Genomic DNA, 22,323 nt, shown 5'->3' with positions numbered 1-22,323 from the left:
CTATGGGATGGTGAGTCGTTTCCGTGTTCAGGATATATAGTCATCTTGAGTACTTTCTTAACCTCTCTAGGTCTCAGTCTACTGTCTCTACAATCAATAAGTTTGGATCTCAATGCTTTGCTCTACAATGTGATCTAGTTATAATGAATTTATATTTCTGAATTAACATGGTCCATTGATTATAGTACAGTGCAATGTTGAATATATGCTTCACTGTGTCAGAGGTTACATCTATATACTTTTTAGAGGTTATATATATTTTTTAACTTTTTTTATTGTTAAATCATAGCTGTGTACATTTGTGCTATCAAGGGGTACAATGTGCTGGTTTCATATACAATCTGAAATATTCTTATCAAACTTCAACATAGCCTTCGTGGCATTTTCTTAGTTATTATATGTAGACATTTGTATTCTGCATTTAGTAGGTTTCACCTGTACCCATTCTAAGATGCACCGTAGTTGTGGCCCCACCCGTTACCCTCCCTCCACCCTGACTTCCCCCTTCCTTCTCCTCCCTTGGCCCTTTCCCCATATTCTTGTGCTATAGTTGGGTTATAGCCTTCATATGAAAGCTATAAATTAGCTTCATAGTAGGGCTGAGTACATTGGATACTTTTTCTTCCATTCTTGAGATACTTCGCTAAGAAGAATATGTTCCAGCTCTATCTATGTAAACATGAAAGAGGTAAAGTCTCCATCTTTCTTTAAGGCTGCCTAATATTCCATGGTATACATGCACCACAATTTGCTAGTCCATTAGTGGGTCGATGGGCACTTGGGCTTCTTCCATGACTTAGCAATTATGAATTGGGCTGCAATAAACATTCTGGTACAGATGTCTTTGTTATATTGTGATTTTTGATCTTCTGGGTATATACCTAGTAAAGGAATTATAGGATCGAATGGCAGGTCTATTTTTAGGTCTCTAAGTATTCTCCAAGCATCCTTCCAAAAGGAACGTATTAGTGTGCATTCCCACCAGCAGTGTAGAAGTGTGCCCTCTTCTCCACATCCATGCCAACATCTCCGGTTTTGGGATTTTTTTATGTGGATTCCTTCAAGAATTTTCCCTGTACTTTCTTCAAGTATTTTTATAGTTTCATGTCTTGAGTTTAAATCTTTTATCCAGTGAGAGTCTATCTTAGTTAATGGTGAAAGGTGTGGGTCCAGTTTCAGTCTTTTATAGATCGCCCCCCAGTTCACCCAGCACCATTTGTTAAATAGGGAATATTTTCCCCACTGAATGTTTTTTTTTTTTTTTGTAGAGACAGAGTTTCACTTTATTGCCCTCGGTAGAGTGCCGTGGCGTCACACAGCTCACAGCAACCTTCAACTCCTGGGCTTAGGCAATTCTCCTGCCTCAGCCTCCCCAGTAGCTGGGACTACAGGCGCCCGCCACAACGCCCGGCTATTTTTTTGTTGCAGTTTGGCCAGGGCCGGGTTTGAACCCACCACCCACTGAATGTTTTTAATTGGCTTGTCAAAGATCAAATAACAGTAAGTAGCTGGATTCATCCCTTGGTTCTCTATTCTGTTCCAGATATCTACTTCTCTGTTTTTGAGCCAGTACCATGCTGTTTTGATCACTATCGATTTATAGTATAGTCTGAGGTCTGGTAGCATGATTCCTCTTGCTTTGTTTTTATTTCTGAGTAATGTTTGGCTATTCGAGAGGTTATATTTTTTAATAGTTGCCAGAGACAGATGTTGGTTCCACCTGTTGCAGTATTTACCAAACTCACACCTATCTTTTTGAGAACTCCAGAAGAAAAAAAATTTTTAAAGAGTGTATGTGGGGGTGGTGCCTGTGGCTCAGTGAGTAGGGCGCCGGCCCCATATGCCAAGGGTGGTGGGTTCGGACCCAGCCGCAGCCAAACTGCAACAGAAAAATAGCCGGGCGTTGTGGCACGCGCCTGTAGTCCCAGCTGCTTGGGAGGCTGAGGCAAGAGAATTGCGTAAGCTCAAGAGTTAGAGGTTGCTGTGAGCCGTGTGACGCCATGGCACTCTACCCGAGGGCGGTACAGTGAGACTCTGTCTCTACAAAAAAAAAAAGAGTGTATGTGTGTGTATACATAACTATTTTATATATACATAGATAGACATGTGTTTTTGTGTACATATATACATATATATATTTTTCATTTATACTTTTGTTCCTTTTCTTTTTCTTTTTTTTTTTTTGAGACAAGAGTCTTAATATGTCACCCTCTGTAGAGTGCTATGGCATCACAGTTCACAGCAACCTCAAACTCTTGTGCTTAAACAATTCTCTTGCCTCAGCCTCCTGAGTAGCTGGGACTACAGGCGTCTGCCACAACGCCCAGCTATTTTTTTGTTGCAGTTGTCATTGTTGTTTAGCTGGCCTAGGCTGGGTTTGAACCCACCAGCCTGGGTGTATGTGGCTGGCACCCTGTCTATTGAACTACAGGCACCGCCCTCTTTTGTCCCTTTTCACAACTGAAATGTGTACATTTGATTTCACAATGTGAAGAAACATCCTGACAGTCATCCATGTTTTCTTCAATGAACATCAGTATATTTTTCACATAAGGAACCAAAATAAAAGCAGGTTTGATCATTTCTAAGGTTCTCACCACGTGGGATGAAAAGTCAAGTATTACAAGTTGATCTTCAGTTTTTGGAATACTTCCGTAAATCATTCCTCGTTTTTGATCAACTTCCTCATTTTGACTGGATCTTGTGTCTATGTGTGTGGAAGAAAGGACACAGTCCATCAGCAGCCTGAGTCCGGAGCAGCCTGCTGCCCTCCATCCTTTTGGTATGCACAATCAACATGCTGAAATTACGTTTTCAATCATTAATTTAATTCAGGGTTAATCTTTTCTATGTGCCTACTTTATGCCAACATACGTCACTCAGGCTGTCTTCTACCTACTAACACTATCAATATTCTAATAACAACAAACAAGATTCTGTCATCAAAGGGGTTCATAATTATGGGTATTTTAAATTATTTTATTTAAAATAATTTGGCTTATAAAAATAAAAAATATCTGCCTGTAATTTAACCAGAGATTTTTTTTTTAATATAATCTCCATACCTTCTATTGACTGTTACCTTGATGATAACTCTAAATTCCAGATAGAAAGAAACAAAGCAGTTGTCTAAATGACAGCAAGTCTATTGCAGGCAGTCTTGTAAAAGAACCCTGGGTGTCAGGAGATAATGAAATGACATGTTATCTATGACTAAGCAAAAACGGTACCATGACCTGGCAATTTCTTTTCACTGCTGACATATCCTTGCACTGCCCAGAACATCAGCACTGCCTTTATGTAAATTTAATAGTGTTTCCCTGTCAGTGACGTAAGCCAACACACTGTGAGAAGCAGCAGAGACTTAGGGATGGCTCAGAAACGTAATTGGTTTTCCATTTATTTTTAAAATGCAAATTACACTAGTAAGTCAAAAAAATCACTCTGTTAAAAATACATTCAGAATTAACAAATGCAAAAGAAAAAAAAAGACATCAGGATTGTAACTCTTGCTTTCTGAATATTAGGTTTATAACAAAAGCTCAGCCTAGAAAAATAGCATTCTTCACCGGATTTTGAGGAGGATACAGCTGTACAACTTAGATGTTTTCCCAGATATAATCACACCACTGTGCTTACTGCTCCCAAAAAAGATCCGTCAACTGTTACTTTTTAGTAGTCAACAACTGTTTTTGAAAATTTGGGTGGTGATGATAATTGTGATTTGGTGGCAACTTGGCTGTAACTTAAAGCAGGAATATGAGGGCTCATTTTCTGTATCCAGATACATGTACATGCTGAAATCTCATCACAGCATGAATGTACAGTGAAACCTCATTTTAATAGTCACATTAAAAGTCATATTAGAATAGTTTCTGGCATGTATAGTATTTATATTTTAGGAATTAAAGGACAATACATTGGTAAATATTTTTCTCATACATTAAACATGCATGTCACCATAAAAACATCATATGAGGTTTCACTGCCATGTTTGCAATTGCGCACTTTATACATGTATGTATGGACAAACATATACAAGCCATTATGAAAATTCAAGCACAAGTGCTGGAATCTTTTTAGTTTATGTTCCAATGATAATTCTTTGTTTCTTTATTATTTTCAAATGTATATATGTGTGTATAATTACAGACATTCATGCAAACACAGTAATGGGACTGGCTTATGTAGATCTGGTTGGGCTAAGGTCCAAAATTGGTTAACCCAATAACTGAAACTTTATAGAAACCAAACCAAACCAAAATAAAACAAAACAAAAAAACAAAACAAAACAAAAAAAAAAAAACACCCCAGAACAAACTTACTCCATGCCAATTTATAACTTCTGAATTTCATTGTACTTAAGGATGGTGTATCAATTAAAAAGAAAAATTGATTTTAGTCTCTCAGGTGGATCCAAGAAAAAAATATGACTCATCTGAGTTCCTGATAAGCCTGAGCTAATTATGTTTTTCACTAATGAAAAGCAAATAATATTTGAAAGTAGAGAACAAAATTTCCTAGGAGTTCGGAATATTTCATAAACACATTGACCTACTATTAAGTTTCCAAAGGCATCTTGTAGCCAACTACGTTAACAGCACAGTTTTTCTGCCACAATAATACAGGAGGATTGAAATACACTCTAACACACAACAGATCCCCCAAATACCACAAAGAGATCTCAAATATTTCACCAAGGTAACTATTGCTCCCCCCACCCACCCCAAAAATAATCTCGTACGCTAGTTAGAAAAAAAAGTTCACCTACATAGGGTCTTCGATTTGAATTAGATATAAAAGAGTAAACATAGCTAATACATTTTCAGTTGGCCTCTTGATAGAAATCCACAGCTGTTTCTGTGTTAGTAAAAGACATTTGTAGATACTTATAAAAGCACCTAGAGTGCAATAAATAAAATCAGTGAGTTAAGCCATTTCTGCTTCCAGTAGATGAATGAGTTTAGTAGATTAGTAAGTTTTACTTTGTCCCACCCCAACCCCGTCAGAAGACCATATTTAAGAATTATAAAGATGTCGATTATTACTGTTGTTATCGTTAACTTGTCTTTTCGGCGTGGAGGCTCTAGGGTAAAGCACTTCGCTGCCAGCTGGCGGTTTTCTTTTACAGACACACCAGACTGGCGCTGCCGCGCTTCTCAGCGCCGTTCCTTGACATGAACACACGACTGCAACTCATTCAGCATTAACAGCAGTGTGTTCGCCTAAAGGAAGTGCCTTGGGGACGTCTGCACTGAGATTCTCGGGCGCACAACGTAGGTGGGTTAAGGCAAGTATGTACGGTACAGCCTTTTGGGGCAAACGATCTACCATTTCGGACTTCGGTTACAAGGTCATCATGGCATGTTTTGTTAGTTTTTGCAATTACATTGCCTAAGTAGCCGTGGTGCTATCAAGATAATATGGAGTGCAGAAGACCCAGCTCGCAAACTAACTGCGTCCAGGATGACTTCGCGGCTCGCACAGGCCGGCGGGCTGGGCTGCGGAGGAGTGGCCAGCAGAGGGCACCATCGCACCTCCTTCTCCAAAGGCCTGGGAGAAAGGAGCCTGCTTTCAGGAAATCCAAGATGGGCGTGTCCTGCATATTTGTCTATTTCAGTTAGAAAGAGGAGGTCAAGTGGAATTGGTGTGTGCGCGCTCCTGTGTGTGCGTGTGTGTGGGTCCCCGCGTGCGTGTCTCAGTATATGTAGAGGCTTTGTGTTTGTTGTGTTAATATGTATATACGTTAAGATCCGGTTGCTTCTTGCTCTTCATAAAATGCAGGAGGCCACTGAGAAACAAGTTCTTTGAAAAGTCCATGAGCTGACATACTGAAGTCATCTGTATTATTTTGACCTAAGATAGAGAAAAGATGTTTTTAATCAGAGGGGGAGTGATGGGTGCCTGTTGCTCACCACCTTTTCTCACCTTTCCAACCACAAGAGGGGACAAAAGAATTCCCCAAATTACCCGCACCTCCAAACAAACTCCCCATTCCCCTCCCCTAAGAGAAGCACCACATTTGGGTTTTAAATAGACAATGTTCCTCTCCTTTTCTTTTTTCTCAGTGCAACTCTCTGGGTGGAGAGGCCACTTACGGTGACTTAAAATCTATTTCTGGGGACAAATGAAATGAATATGTATTTCTGTATAATTAGGCTGCCAAAAAGAATGCAATGTTTTCGGATGTTGTCTAGTAGACCTCAGGATGTTCTCATGCTGCTGGGAGTCCAATCACATCTCTACTCACTAGGGCATATAGGTCAGTGGTAGTCAAAGCAGCTCCTTTGTTTGAAAATTAACATAAGGACAGGAGAATTTTTTTTTTTTTTTTTGTGGAGCAACTTCATAGCTATTGATTTATTTCAAAGAGTTCTATCAAATTATAAAAAACAACAAGAACTGAAAATCTTTCCTTTTTAGATGGGTTAGAGAGAATCTGAAGAATTGGAAACCGATAATGTTCACCCAACTTAAAAAAAATACAGAAGACTGTCTTGTTCATTATTAACGGGAACTGAAACAGCTGTGGCTGTAGGTCAGGGATGGCAGTGTTTTCAAAGCTTTGTCCAGGATCTTGGCCACAGAAGATTTGCTGGGTACAAAGGGAGCCCCACAGCTGAAACAGCATGTTTCTTTCTAAGGTCTGCTTTTCTTTTATTTATAAATAAAAGGAAGAGCTTTTATTTCCCATTTCTATATAATATTGTTAGGGTGCTTGAACTGGCCCATGATGTTAAATTACACTTACTTTACGAGACATATTTATGGCAGGTTGACAGGAGAAGGTACACTCCAAATGACAAAGACATAGGAGATGCTCGGGTCTCTGCCTCTCAGCAGGGGATGAGGTTTGTAGGTGAATCAGTTTGGTTTTTCACCCGATTTGAATAGACTGTGGCTCAGATGAGTTACAAAGTTGGAAGGGCCCTCATTCAACAGTGTATAATGTGAAATGAACAGGGAGTAAAGGAGATGCAGAAAAGGGAAGGGGCACAGTGACGTGTGGATATATGATAGTTGAGTTAGTATAAAGAGTAAAAATAAGAGAAGTAAAAACCAGGGAATGTGATGTCAGGCCAAACTTATAATACATCTAAGAATTTAGAAAGAGTAGGGAACTAAGGGGTCAGGAAAACTGGTTGATAACCTTGGCTGTGCCATTAACAAGTTGTGTGACTTCTGTCTCTTTTTTCTTGGCTCAGTACCCTCACCTGTAAAATAAAACCTTAGTGTTCTAGGATGGGGGCTACTAAGGGATGCGGGGATGGTAGTAGTAATTTTTTTATGTATCGTAAGTATTTCTAACTTCCTAAATTTGAATTGTATTTAGCATTTAAGAGCAGTAAGATTCGAAAGCTCTGATATAATTTTACTATTATCAGCCAGTAAAGAGGAAAAAATACTTTTATTACTTTTAGTTGATATTTAAAGTATTTGATTTAACAAAATATTTAAAGTGTTCTATTTCGCAGGAAGTCTTGTCCTCAAGGAATTTAATTCTAGACAGAGATACCTATCCTTGTGGAGTTTACAGCATTAGAATTATAAATGCTTAATTTGAAAGAATACACTTGAGTATATATAATCAGCATTCTCATGTTATTTTATTATCATAGGTGATCTTTATATGGGGGGTTGCATATCATTTATGATAAACGATCACATTTAGTAATCATTCATACTGATCAAAAGAATGAAATGTTATGTGATATTGCCAGAAGCAAGCAATCACAAACCTTACAGATGTTTTACTCTATTCCTGAGCACATATTGTTCAATATGTGGTATATTGTTTACAGAGGAGATTCTTTGAGAATTATATACAGTGTATGTTGGTTTCTGACTTGATAGTCTTTCCATGAGTGATGGTTAATATGAACGTTATTTATACTGCTAATGTGTTTATTAAGTACCTACTACATGGTATGTTGTATATTTCATGTACTTTACATATTTTTTGGTATACTGTTCTGACCAATTATAGGAAGTATGTATGTTATTTTCTCTATTTTACAGGTGAGGAAACTTAGGCCTGGTGAGATTAAATACAGTTATTCACATAAAGTTACATGCCCAAGGTTGTAGAGAATTTAATCTCAGATGACAGTCTGCTTTCAAAAAGTCATATTAACCACCTTGCCCAACTGCTTTGCTTTTTAATAATAGAAAACTTTGGAAAAGGTTACAATAAAATATTAAGAAGAATGATCAAGAATTTAACAGATTTATCATCTGTTGGGTTTCTGGTAGCTACCAAGTCTTTCAGAGATAGTACAGATACTAAGCAACTGTAATTCATGGCAAAAGAAATAAAAGAGAAGTATTAAAGGAAATAGATTAAGAAATATTTCATAATGGAAGCACATTTTAAGATAAAATTCAGGATGGTGGTATTTCAAAGGGTGGAATTTGGAAAAATGCTTGTTTTGTGTCAGGAAAATAATATGGAACATTGGAAAAATACATGTCATATTTAAAAACCTGCTAAGAAGTGTTACTAGACTATTTCTGCCTTCAATAGACTATAAGCATCAGTTCTTACTCTTATTACATTTTCCTAGTCTTGCTTAGTGTCATCTGCATATGGTTGAGACTCAAAAGGCAATAAGGTTTTCAGAGAAGAGACAGTATTTCAATAGGACATTAAGGCCAGATCAACGTGTACTTGCAAGGTATAGTAAGGAGTTTGAGCTTTGTTCAGTAGGTAACAGGAAGTCAGTTATATAGCTTTGGGGCAGGGTAGTGAAATTATCAGAATGGTATTGTAGGCAGATTAATTTGACAGCCATGTGGAAGAAAGTGACTGGAAAACTGAAGTTAACAGGACATGTATGCTTGAATTAGGACAGTGGTGAGAATGTCAATGAAAGAATGTGTGATATACTGTCTACAGAAGTCATGCTTTGAATGAAGCCAAGCTTTGGCTGATTTCTGAACTGGTGTATTGGTTGAATTCTGGAGTAATGCGTCTTTTTTATGAGTGGCATTAGCAAATGATTTCAGAGAACTACAGAGGACACAAAGAAGATAGGCATGGTTTTTCTCTTTGTAAAGAGAAGCTTAAAACGGGGGTTCCTGAAGATTCTTCTTTTTGGAGGAGAAACTCTGAAATTCCATTTATTATCCTACACACTAAATATATTAAAAGGTAAAATGATTTAATGGTGGAGGACAACGACAACAAACACATATCTTCAAAGAGAAGTTCACATTTCAAAATGAATGGAATCTTACTTTCTATTTTGATCTTCGCTTGCAATTCAGCATATCACTTGATGCTGATATATAGAATTTGTTATCAGTTGTTATCCAAGGGAATTTGCCTAAACACAGATATAAAAATCAGGCTCTGATTGTATGTCTGCTCTCTTGAGTGCTACAGTTAAGGGTTCGATAAATTTCTGTGTTAATGTTCCAATTCATTTTCACTTTCACACCAGAAAAATAGAGAAAGAGTATTGCTAGGTTTTTTTTTTTTATTTTTTTGAACTCTATATATACGTAGGGTGAACCTGTCATTTATCATGTAAATGAGTACACTTTTAAGAGTAATATGGAGGGCCAGCAATAATTACGCTGAGACAACCAGTGTAAATTTGGGCTATTCTAGTAAAACCAGAACTTAGGGTTTATCTATAGTTACATATAACTGCCTACGATGTTGTATCATTTTCAAAGTATACAACTTTTGAATAATTCAAATAAGTGGTATATAATATAGGCTTTTGAGCCATGTAGGTAATACTTATGTAAGATAAAGGTAACTTTAAAAATGACATTTCTGATAAACCAAATTTAAAAAATTATGAATAAAGTGTTGTTAGAATTATCCCAGTCAAGAAGATATTACTAGAAGAGAAAATGCTGGAAATATATAACTGAAGGAGAGCTGCACGCCATCTATTTTGTGCCTTGATACATTTGCTTGATCATCTTTTAGGATTCAAGAATATCTTCAAAGCAAAGTACTTACATGTACATAGGCTGTAGCTGTAAATGAGATGTCTTCTGTGGACCTTGATAGCCATAAGAGTCAAAGCCACCTATGAAATCAACTGGAAAGGGATAATTGCCTTTGTTAGTCAACTTTTAGAAGAGATAAACAAACATGACCAAGGTCCCACACAGACTATTAACATAAATCTTTTAATAATCTACCAAACTACTGAAAGAACAAGTTGTGAAGAAAAAGAAACTATAGTTCTGAGCTAGTTCCTTCAAGGTCCCCCCTCCGCCCACAACTGTGGCATATTCAATTATTACTTTACAAGAATCTATTCACTTGGAACAATAAATTATGTGCTCTCTTAAGCAACCAAGACCTAATTTGAGCAATAAAATTCAGTTGTGCATTAAGATGCTATGTGCCCTTTTTTGCTAGCCTCGAGATTTTCTGTAATATGTTGGGAATGTTTTAGCATAAAAATAGTGATCACTCAAGTGCATATACACAAATATATCAGCTGCTGCAGCACTAGTAATAATATGTGTTATGATTAGCAAGTATAAGGTGCAATGATGGAGCCCGTGTGAATTAACTCAACATGGCTGTCCCTGCCCTTATGTGATTCATAATCTGAAACAAACCAAATATCCAAATGGGATATATCATCAGATATTAAAAAAAAAACAGTAAAATACAACAAGAATTACTATGGTAGACTATATTTTCCAAAATGGCTGCAACAACATTTCTTATTCCACATGTTTTTACGGTATGACCTGTGCGTTCTTCTCATTCAGTGGTTTGTGTGGACACCTCTTCCTCTTAAACGTGGGTAGAACTTTGTGGCAGCTTTGATTATGGTAGAAATGACACAATGTGACTTTTAAGGCTTGATCATAAAAATATCATGCACATCTCCCTTACTCATTTGGCATGCTCTTTCCTGGAACTCAGGCAGCATGCCAAGAGGAAGCCCAAACTAGCCCGCGTGGAGAGATCAATGGAAGATTACCGATAGGTTTTTCAGCTGATGGGCTAACTGATGGCTCCAGCCTAACCATAACCTCCATATCCAGTTATGTAGAAGAAAATGATTCCAGACCCCAGATGTTGAGTCAAGGCAGTCTTGGAAACTTCTCACTGTCTGGAAGATTCTCAAATCCCTGACATCAGAGAATAGACACAAGCCATCCCCATGATGCCTGTCTATTAGCCTACAGAATCTATGAGCATAATACTTGCTTTTTACCACCAAGTTGTGGAAACATTATTATGTAGAGTGATAAATTCTAAAGCATACTGTGAAGAAGTTTTGTTTTTGTTTTTTATTTTTCATTTATGAATATAGATGTTGTGTGGTGGGGATAAAAGAGGCAAAACAACAGAAGGGTGACAAATAGATGACAGGAAGAAGAAGGAATGGGAAATGGAGATAATTAAGATGCCCTAGGATACTCATACTTTTTCTAGTATCTTATTCTGTTGGCTTCCTTTGTCTAATTTTTGTTCTTTTGTTAATATCCTAGGCCTAGCATATTAGAAATTGGAGCAGGATATAAATTAACATAAAGTCCATAGTATCTGTGTAATGGGGAAATTCTTTTAAAGGACTTCCTTTTTTAGAGCAATTTTGGCTTCAAGGCAAAATTGAGAAAAATTATAGAGAATTGCTTTATATTCCCTGTCCCACACAAATAACAATCTTTTCCACTGTCAACATCTTACACCTGAATGGTAAGTTTATCAGAATTGATGATCCTACATTGACACGTCATTATCACTCAAAGTCCATTGTTTACATTTGGGTTCATTTTGTTGTTGTACATTCCATGGACAACCCATGTATGACATGTATCTACCATTATTGTATTACAGTAGTTTTAGCACCCTAAAAATCTGGGCTCCACCTAATCATTCCTTCTTTCCCAATTAACCCTAAAAACCACTGACATGTTAAACTGACTTTGTAATACAGTAGAACCTCCATAATCAACCACCTGTCTGCATTGACCACCTTCATAAGTTGACCTAATTTTCATAGCCCAGACAAACATCACGTGTATGTATTAGTACAGTAGGCCTAGTTGACCATCTCCATATGTTGAACAGTTTGTTACAATCCGTCGGGTGTTCAACTTGCAGAGGTCCTACTGTATTTCCTTTTTCAGAATGTCATAGGGTTGGAATATGACAGTATGTAGCCCTTTCTGATTGGTTTCTTTCATTTAGTAATATGACTTTAAGGTTTCTCTAGGTCTTTTCATGGCTTGATAGTGCAAATCAAAGTCATTATAATACTTATCTCAACACAGTGCAATTGTTGTGAGGATAGCATATAAGAAGTATAGAGCCCTGGATGAGATAGAAGTAGAGAAGATGAAAATTAAGAGCCCCTCACAAACTCAGGCTTTCTTTATAATTCTTCCAAGTAATGCAGTGTAGCAGAAAGCGACAGAAAAATTTTAATTTGAACTATAGAACTATACCATGTGTTTTAAGAAGATGAATGAAAAGAGTAAATCTCTTTTTCCCATATTTGTACCTTAGCTAATATAAACAGTACCAGAAGAGCTATATGATATTACAAGGTAACTATATTTAAAGATTATACTTATACTTTGAAAAATTATTGCTTAAGACTAGAGATTTATTGCAAACAATGCCTAAATTTCTGTTTATGTTGGTGGGCTCTTATCCACATGAGATGACTAGTCTGTGGAGATGTATTCATGAGGTTAGAGCTTCATTGCTTTGATACTCTTTTTTAGCAGGATGAGCTCCACCATGGTGCGGGATAATCATGTGGATTAGAGTAGACCAGAATCAAAACAAATAAAAGCAAGAAGTTCTCCCTTCCTGAAATTGAGATCCAATTTAAACTCAGGTTTATTAGTGTTGTTGTTGTTATTATTATCAGTGTCACTGTTTTTGACTTTAGATATTCCGAATATAATGTACTATGATGAAGTCCTTTATGTAATGTGTTTTCCTGGGTATCACTGGGCTTCCTATATCTAGTCTAATTCTCTGTGCTATACTTGGGAAATTTTTATCAATTATTTCCTTAAATTGGTTTTCTAAACTTTGATCTCTCTTTCCCTTCAGGAATATAAATAATTGGCAAGTTTGATCACTTTATGAAGTTCCAGACATCTCAAAAGATCTGTTTATTCTTTTTAATGCTTTCCCCCCTTATTTTGTTTGACTGGATTATTTCAAAATACTTGTCTTCAGGTTCTGAGATTCTTTCTTCTGCTTGGTTCAGTCCATTATTTAAACTTTCAAGTGTATTTTGTATTCCCTTCAATGAATGTTTCAGCTCCAGATTTTTTTTTTTAAAGATATTTCTCTCCTTTGTAAATTTATCATTCATATTCTGAAGAGATTTTCTGATTTCTTTGTAATGTTTTCTAGATTTCTCTTCCATTTCAGTGAGCCTCTTTAAAATCAGTATTTAAATATTTTTATCTGAAATTTTTAGGATTTTTTTCTTTTTTCATTAGGATCTGTTGCTGGACAGTTGTGGTCCTTTGGTGATGTCACATTTCCTTGCTTTTTCCTATTTCCTATTCCTCCCAATGCATACCTACAAATCTGGTATAGCAGTCACTTTTCCCAATTTTTTGAAATTACTTTTGTGATTGAAGAAGTGTATATGTTGTTAGTTGAGTAGGACACTTTGGCTTTGATTTTGGGTACCTACGGTAGTGTGATCTTCATATGATTTCTTCAACAGTACACAGGGCCGGTGGTGTTCGTGATTTTTTTGGAGGCTTAGGATATGCCTATTAGCTGAGGCTGTGGTAAAGTTTTGCTGGGAACTTGGACACTAACTTAACCTTCTGGCCCTGGTGGTGGCAGGAAGGGGCTGAATGTGCCTGGTTTTAGGCTCTAGAGTAACTTATGCTGGCTTGGGTATTAGTGGGTACTGGAGTGCTGAGACTTGGGCCTTTGTAGTGAGAGTGGTGGGACTGTGGGAAGGTTATCAGTGATGCCAGTAGTGGTGGAGCAACCCACTGGCACCCACATGGTCTGTGTTATTGTTGCTGGATGCTGTGATGGGTTAGATTGGCTAGTCTCCAGTCTCACAGCTTCCTGTAGCAGGGTAGTGGGTGTTGTCCTAGGTGTGTTTGGGAAAACTTTGGTCTTCTCAGTTCTTCTTAGCTGGGTGGGGGATGCTACCACAACAGCCCAAACTCTGCCTGAAGGTTCAGTACATGTCAGTATTAAACTCTCAAAATGGTGTCTTGGGCCTGTGATTGGGGGGAGGGGGCCATAATGCCTTCTAGGCATGCACTATGGGCCAGAAGCTGTGGGGAGAGCAGTCTACTCACCTCTCAGTCACACAGAGGCCTATTTAAAAGTGGTGGGTATTGTCTGAGGTATGCATAGGAGAGCTTGATTTTCCTGCCCTCTCTGGCTAGGTGGCAGCTACAGCTATCTCTAAAGGTTAGGGTGTGCCCACCATTGAAATTTCAAATGGTATCTTAGGGCTCTGGCCAGAGAGGGTTGGGACCCTCCCAAGCAAGTAGAGTGGGTACGAAGCCATGGAGACTAACGTTCATTCATGTCTCAATCTCATAGCAGCCCACAGCAAGGTGATAGGACCTTGCTAGAGGTGCATGTGAGTGACCCTCTTTCAGCTTGGAGCAGAGCAATGACAGCCACAAAGTCTACAGATTCCTGGTATCTAGGCTTTCAGAATGGCACCCAGATGAAGCTCCTCCAGGCTTATATGTTTGTGGGATTCCATGAAGGTTTTCTTTCTGGAGCAATGTCTCTATGAAATCTCCAGACAGCTCTTCCTGTCAAGCCTGAAGCATGCTTGGGTCAGAGGGCTCAGACTATGGAGCTTCGAGTTTTTCCTCCCTCATTGTTTTCACATCTCCAGAAACTCCTCCTAGCTCTCAGCCCAGTCTGCGACTGGCCAAGTTGCCTTCAATCTTCTCTTTACTTACTTTTGGTACCTCCCGTCACTTCTTTGGTGGATTCTAGCATTGTCTCCTAGAAAATTTGTTTGAAATGTGAGTACCTACTTAGTATTCTAGTTCTTGTCTGTGGAGGAGGCATGTACTACCTGCGTCTAGTCAGCTATCTTGTCATTTCTTCAGAACACCCATGATACGTTTAGGAGTCTTTTCTTCTGAAAATTAATTATATTCTCAACCTTATCTTGTATGACTCTTATTACAAGGATGGTTTTCAAAATAAGGAAAGATGTTTTCTTTTAGCACCTTGGCATATTGTTTATGCCATTTCAATGCTTAACAGAAAATGTGAAAGACCGATAGGTATTACCAGAGGCCTGAATTTGAATTAGGAGGATGAAAGAGGAAAGACGTCAATGAATATAAGATAATGGATAAAGAAGCAGAAAACATAGGACATGGCATTTTTTTTGAACACAGAAAAAGGGCAGGAAAAGGAAAGATTCAAAGTTGACTCTCAGAAATTTTTTAGTCAGCAGAATGTTGCTACTTTTAACAAAATCAAGAAAAATATCAAGAGGGAGTTGGTGTTTGGCTTCCTTTTGGAAATGTTGTATTCAAGTTATAAGTAACACATCTAAGAAAGAAAACACTTGGGGAAAGGGAAATGTACCTAGAATTGATATAAGGAAAATTGGGAACTTGCAGAGATTTTAAAAATTAATTTCTTTCCCTTAACCAGTTTTATTTTGCTTCATTGTAACCTGTCGTCTGTACCTGATATATTATAAATCTACTTGTTTGTTTGCTGTTTTTTTTTTTTTTTTTGGACAGAGTCTCACTCTCACACTCTGACAAGAGTGCCTTGGAATTATAGCTCACAGCAATTTCAAGTTTTTAGGCTCAAGTGATCCTCTTGCCTCAGTTTTTCTATTTTTAGTACAGATGGGATCTCATTGCTCAGGCTGGTCTTGAACTCCTGAAGTCAAGCAATCCATCACCTCAGCCTCCCAGAGTGCTAGGATTACAGGCGTGAGCCATTGCATCCAGCCCCTTATTGGTTGATTGCCTCCACTATACAATGTATACTCTACGAGATATACTATTTTCTATTATTTAGAAATAAATTGATTAGTCTCAGAAACAGTAACTGGCTCATGGAAGACACTCAATAGTTATTTACTGAATAAACTCTGTAGACGCTTTAGGATATAAAAGAAACTAAGAAAATTGATTGCAGAATGGAAGATTCTCCAGTAAAGAATGGAAGATTCACCAGTAAATCTTCCATGAAATTAGACTGAATACTTTTGTTCTTTCCTCAATAAGGCTTTGAATGATAATAAAGAGAAAACCTTTTGTAGATAATCTAGACTTGAGAGTTGTTGCCTGGGTGCTCTGAGATAAATAAAAGAAACTTTTGGATACTAGTGGGATGAAGCCACCACTCCATCTTTTTTGGGAAAGAGAGGCAGAAAGAAAGAGGTTAGGATATGCTTAGCATTAACATGAATAGAGTAAGAGGTTGTTCACTGACAAATGCTACTGAGTGTTGCAAATGATGATAATTGGTACGAAGAACATTGTTGTCTTTGTGGCCAGTTCATAAGATCATTAGTAGAGACACACAACTTGGGAGGAGAAGACAACACTAATTACACTTGCACAATCTCTGCTGTGTTGGGGGGATTTGCTTTTGGTTTTCTGAAGATAACTCAGAATTTTTTAAGAGCTTTTTTTGAGCTATAATCGATGAAAAAGAAAAGTACACAATTTGATGAGTCTGGGCATTTTCAGACCCATGAAACTATTACCACAACCAAAATAAGAGACATGCATGTGGCTCGGCACCTGCATCTCAGTGGGCAGGGCACTGGCCACATGCATCAGGGCTGGTGGGTTTGAACCCGGCCCAGGCCTGCTAAACAACAATGACAATGACAACAAAAAAGTAACTGGGCATTGTCGTGAGCACCTGTAGTCCCAGTTACTTGGGAGGCTGAGGCAAGATAATCACTTAGGCCCAAGAGTTTGAGGTTGCTGTGAGCTGTGATGCCATAGCACTCTACCTAGGGTGACATAGTGAGACTCTGTCTCAAAAAAAAAAAAAAAAAAAAGAAGAAGAAGATAAGAGATATACCTGTCCTCTCCAAAGGAAAGCTAAGGAATATTATTTTCTTTGCAAGTGTTCAGTGTTCTCTCTTGGCTTTAGTTTTGCTATCTGCAACGTGGGTACGTTTGTATCTACTGACTTATGGAGGCAGAAGGAGGTTACATTATTTTAAATTAGTAAAGTGCCATATCAATTTGACAACTATTATTTAATAACATTAATAATAGTTAACTTGGTACTTAATTTATGTTTCCCTATTATTGAGAAAAAAAATTTTTAACAAAAAAATGCCTTTTGAATAAGTATTCCTTGCTAAAATATATTTCCTACTGTGAGGCTCCCTTTTATTTGCAATTTTAATCATGAACACTCAGTTTAGCAAATGTAAAATTGTCTTTTAAAATACATGCTGGCGGTGAGGTATTGTAATATAAAATCCTCACTTGATTATTGATGACAAAGCCATTAGTCAACATACTCTTTTTTGGAGACGAAGTCAGAAAAATCCATGAGGGGAAATCATAAAAAGTGGTTCACCAAAAGCTAAGCCTAAATATTTAGAAGAACTCATTGAAAGACATTAAAGAATTTGTGTGGGCCTATGAACATAAGAATGTCTTTCCATTATGTCTGCAAGTATGAATTTCAAGGGTGCTTACTTCTAGTTGCACAAAACAAATAAAGAACATAATTAACCATAGGCCAAATTGAAAAGAACTACCTTTCTCCCTCTAAGATTTACTTGGTGGCAGGAATTCAAGCTGACTGTGAGTGGAAAGTACTCAGTCTGGGCTAAAATGCTGGGTGGATGCTGAGATTTTTTTTTTTCTTCTGATTAGGAAAACATAATCTTTTCTAGGAAGGGGTCCTTTATCTTGTTGTTACCTGAAATGTCACCGTAGTGTTGTGCTACCCAGGGCTTCCAGCAGGCAGAGCACGCACGGAATGAAATGAGACTTATTATCTAAATCACTGCAGATAAGTAAATCACTGCTTCAGTTCCTAATCTTTTTTTAAATTATTATTATTAAATCATAGCTGTGTACATTAATGAAAACATGGGGCACCATACACTGGTTTTACAGACCGTTTGACACATTTTCATCACCCTGGTTAACATAGCCTTCCTGGCATTTTCTTAATTATTGTGTTAAGACATTTATATTCTACATTTACTAAGTTTCACATGTACCCTTGTAAGATGCACCACAGGTGTAATCCCACCAATCACCCTCCCTCTGCCCGTCCTCCCCCCTCCCTCCCCTCCATCTCCCCCTTCCTCCTATTCTTAGGTTATAACAGGGTTATAGCTTTCATGTGAAAGCCATAAATTAGTTTCACAGTAGGGCTGAGTACATGGGATACTTTTTCTTCCATTCTTGAGATACTTTACTAAGAAGAATATGTTCCAGCTCCCCCCATCCATGTAAACATGAAAGAGGTAAAGTCTCCATCTTTCTTTAAGGCTGCATAATATTCCATGGTGTACATATACCACAATTTATTAATCCATTCGTGGATCGATGGGCACTTGGGCTTTTTCCATGACATAGCAATTATGAATTGGGCTGCAATAAACATTCTGGTACAAATATCTTTGTTATAATGTGATTTTTGGTCTTCTGGGTATATACCAAGTAGAGGAATTATAGGATTGAATGGCAGATCCATTTTTAGATCTCTAAGTGTTCTTCAAACAGCTTTTCAAAAGGAATGTATTAATTTGCATTCCCACCAGCAGTGTAGAAGCGTTCCCTTTTCTCCACATCCCCGCCAACATCCCTGGTCTTGGGATTTTGTGATATGGGCTAATCTTACTGGAGTTAGACAATATCTCAAAGTAGTTTTGATTTGCATTTCTCTGATGATTAAGGATGATGAGCATTTTTTCATATGTCTGTAGGCCATGCGCCTGTCTTCTTCAGAGAAGTTTCTCTTCAAGTCCCTTGCCCAGCCTGTGATGGGATCACTTGTTCTTTTCTTACTTATACGTTTGAGTTCTCTGTGGATTCTGGTTATTAAACCTTTGTAGGAGACATAACCTGCTAATATCTTCTCCCATTCTGAGGGCTGTCTGCTTGCTTTACTTACTGTGTTCTTGTCTGTGCAGAAGCTTTTTAGTTTGATCAGGTCCCAATAGTGTATTTTTGAAGCTGCTTCAATTGCCTGGGGGTCCTCCTCATAAAATACTTGCCCAGACTGATTTCTTCAAGAGTTTTCCCTGCACTCTCTTCTAGTATTTTTATAGTTTCACATCTTAAGTTTAAATCTTTAATCCATGGAGAGTCCATCTTAGTTAATGGTGAAAGGTGTGGGTCCAGTTTCAGTCTTCTACAGGTTGCCAGCCAGTTCACCCAGCACCATTTGTTAAATAGAGAATCTTTTCCCAACTGAATGTTTTTAATTGGCTTGTCAAAGATCAAATAATGGTAAGTAGCTGGATTCATCTCTTGATTCTCTATTCTGTTCCGGACATCTACTTCTCTGTTTTTGTGCCAGTACCATGCTGTTTTGATCACTATCAATTTATAATATAGTCTGAGGTCTGGTAGCGTGATTCGTCCTGCTTTGCTTTTATTTCTGAGTAACGTCTTGGCTATTCAAGGTTTTTTCTGATTCCATATGAAATGAAGTATTATTTTTTCAAGATCTTTAAATTATGACAGGGGAGCTTTAATAGAGATTGCATTAAAATTGTATATGGCTTTGGGTAGGATGGACATTTTAACGATGTTGATTCTTCCCAGCCATGAGCATGGTATGTTTTTCCATTTGTTAACATTTTCAGCTATTTCTTTTCTTAGAGTTTCATAGTTCTCTTTATAGAGATCTTACACGTCTTTTGTTAGATAAACTCCCAAATATTTCATCTTCTTTGGCACTACTGTGAATGGAATAGAGTCCTTAACTGTTTTTTCAGCTTGACTATTGTTGGTATATAAAGGCTACGGATTTATGAAGGTTGATTTTGTAACCTGAGATGCTGCTGTATTCCTTGATCATGTCTAAGAGTTTTGTAGGTAGAATCCCTGGTGTTTTCCAGATATACAATCATATCATCTGCGAAGAGCGAAAGTTTGATCTCTTCTGACCCTATATGGATACTCTTGATCGCCTTTTCTTCCTTAATTGTGATGGCTAAAGCTTCCATTACAATGTTGAAAAGCAATGGAGACAATGGGCAGCCTTGTCTGGTTCCTGACCTGAGTGGAAATGATTTCAATTTAACTCCATTCAATACGATATTGGCTGTGGGTTTGCTGTAGATGGCCTCTATCAGTTTAAGAAATGTCCCTTTTATACCAATTTTCTTAAGTGCTCTGATCATGCAGGGATGCTGGATATTATCAAAAGATTTTTCTGAATCAATTGAGAGAATCATATGGTCTTTGGTTTTTAATTTGTTTATGTGCTGAATTATACTTACAGATTTATGTATATTGAACCAGCCTTGAGACCCTGGAATAAAACCAGCTTGGTCATGATGTATAATTTGTTTGATGTGTTGCTGGATTCTGTTTGTTAGGATCTTGTTGAATATTTTTGCAACTATATTCATTAGTGATATTAGTCTATAATTTTCTTTTCTTGTTGGGTCTTTTCCTGGTTTGGGGATCAGGGTAATGTTTGCTTCATAGAATGTGTTGGGTAGTCTTCCTTCTTTTTCTACATTTTGGAACAGGTTGCATAATATAGGTACTAGTTCCTCCTTAAAGGTTTGGTAGAATTCTGACATGAAGCCATCTGGTCCCGGGCTTTTCTTTTTAGGGAGATTTTGTATGGTTGATGCTATTTCAGAACTTGATATTGGCCTGTTCAACATTTCCACTTGATTCTGGCTAAGTCTTGCAAGGTGACGTGCTTTCAAGTATTGGTCAATTTCCTTCATATTTTCATATTTCTGAGAATAAAGTTTCTTGTAATATTCATTAAGGGTTTTTTGAATTTCTGAGGAGTCTATTGTTATTTCATCTTTGTCGTTTCTGATTGATGAGATTAGAGATTTTACTTTTTTCCTGTTTAGGTTAGCCAAAGTTTATCTATTTTATTGACCTTTACAAAAAAACAAATTTTTCATTTATTGATCTATTGTATAATTTTTTGTCTTCAATTTCATTTAATTCTGCTCTAATTTTGGTTATTTCTTTTCTTCTACTGGGTTTGGGGTTGGATGTTCTTCCTTTTCCAGTTGCTTGAGATGTCCCATTAAGTTGTTACCTTCCTCTCTTTTCGTTCTCTTGAGGAAGGCTTGCAGTGCTATAAATTTCCCTCTTAGGACTGCCTTTGTATTATCCCAGAGGTTCTGATAATTCGTGTCTTCATTGTCGTTTTGTTCCAAAAATTTGGAAATTTCCTTCTTTTCTCATCTGACCCAGCTATCATTCAGCATAAGTTTATTTAACTTCCATGTTTTTGTATGAGTATGCAGATTCCTGTTGTTACTGAGTTCAACTTTTATTCCATGGTGGTCCGAGAAGATGCATGGAATAATTTCTATTCCTTTAAATTTACTGAGGTTAGACTTGTGACCTAAGATGTGATCAATTTTGGAGTATGATCCATGTGCTGATGAGAAGTATGTGTATTCAGTTTTGTTGGGATGAAATGTTCAGTAGATGTCTGCTAAATCCAAATGTTGGATGGTTAGGTTTAAATCTAAAATTTCTTTGCTCAGCTTCTTATTGGAGGATCTATCCAACACTGCCAAAGGAGAGATGAAATCTCCGACTATTACGGAGCTGGAGGAAATCAAGTTGTTTGTGTCTGTTAGAGTTTCTTTTATAAATTGAGGTGCATTCTGGTTGGGTGAATAAATATTAATAATTGAAATCTCATCATGTTGAGTATTACCCTTAACAAATACGAAGTGACCATTCTTAACCTTCCTTACTTTTGTTGGTTTAAAGTCTATTGTGTCTGCAAATAGAATTGCAACACCTGCATTTTTCTGATTGTGATTTGCCTAAAATATGGATGACCATCCTTTCAATCTGAGTCTATATTTATCTTTTAAGGTAAGATGTGACTCTTATATGCAGCAAATATCTGGCCTGAGTTTTTGTATCCAGTAAGCTAACCTGTGCCTCTTTAGAGGATAGTTTAAGCTATTCACATTAATGGAGAATATTGATAAGTCTGGTAAAATTTTGGGTATCAAGTTTTTCGAAAGTCCAGTGGACATTTTTAATCCTTTTGCCATGTGGAAGTTGGAGTTGGATCAAAAGTTTCTGAGTGAGTTTACTTTTGTGGTAGAGGATTGGGCTGGTAATTATGGAGGATAGGTCTGAGAATATCCTGAAGAGCTGGTTTGGTTATGGCAAATTTCTTCAATA

At 37.4% G+C, this 22,323-nt stretch overlaps 1 protein-coding gene across 3 annotated transcripts in view; it reads right to left on the bottom strand.

The window, feature by feature from the left end:
- Positions 1–3,382: 3,382 nt before the first annotated feature.
- The window catches only part of NKAIN2 (sodium/potassium transporting ATPase interacting 2), a 1,094,549-nt gene continuing 1,075,608 nt past the window's right edge, over positions 3,383–22,323 (bottom strand). For 2 of the 3 annotated variants that reach the window (XR_008380247.1, XR_008380248.1), the window contains 3 exons: positions 9,977–10,058; positions 9,238–9,326; positions 3,383–5,856 (listed from right to left, as the gene is read on the bottom strand). Coding sequence is in view for 1 of the 3 variants with exons in the window: in XM_053592354.1 (XP_053448329.1) it covers positions 5,847–5,856; positions 9,977–10,058 (92 nt within the window). In the remaining 2 variants the exon portion in view is untranslated. The remainder of the gene's footprint in view (positions 5,857–9,237; positions 9,327–9,976; positions 10,059–22,323) is intronic. The other variant, XM_053592354.1, reaches the window with a different exon arrangement.

This window comes from Nycticebus coucang, chromosome 5 (genome assembly GCF_027406575.1).
Source record: "Nycticebus coucang isolate mNycCou1 chromosome 5, mNycCou1.pri, whole genome shotgun sequence".
Classification (NCBI taxonomy): Eukaryota; Metazoa; Chordata; class Mammalia; order Primates; family Lorisidae; genus Nycticebus; species Nycticebus coucang.
The sequence above is the reverse complement of the archived record's forward strand: the minus strand, read 5'-3'. Positions and strand labels throughout refer to the sequence as shown.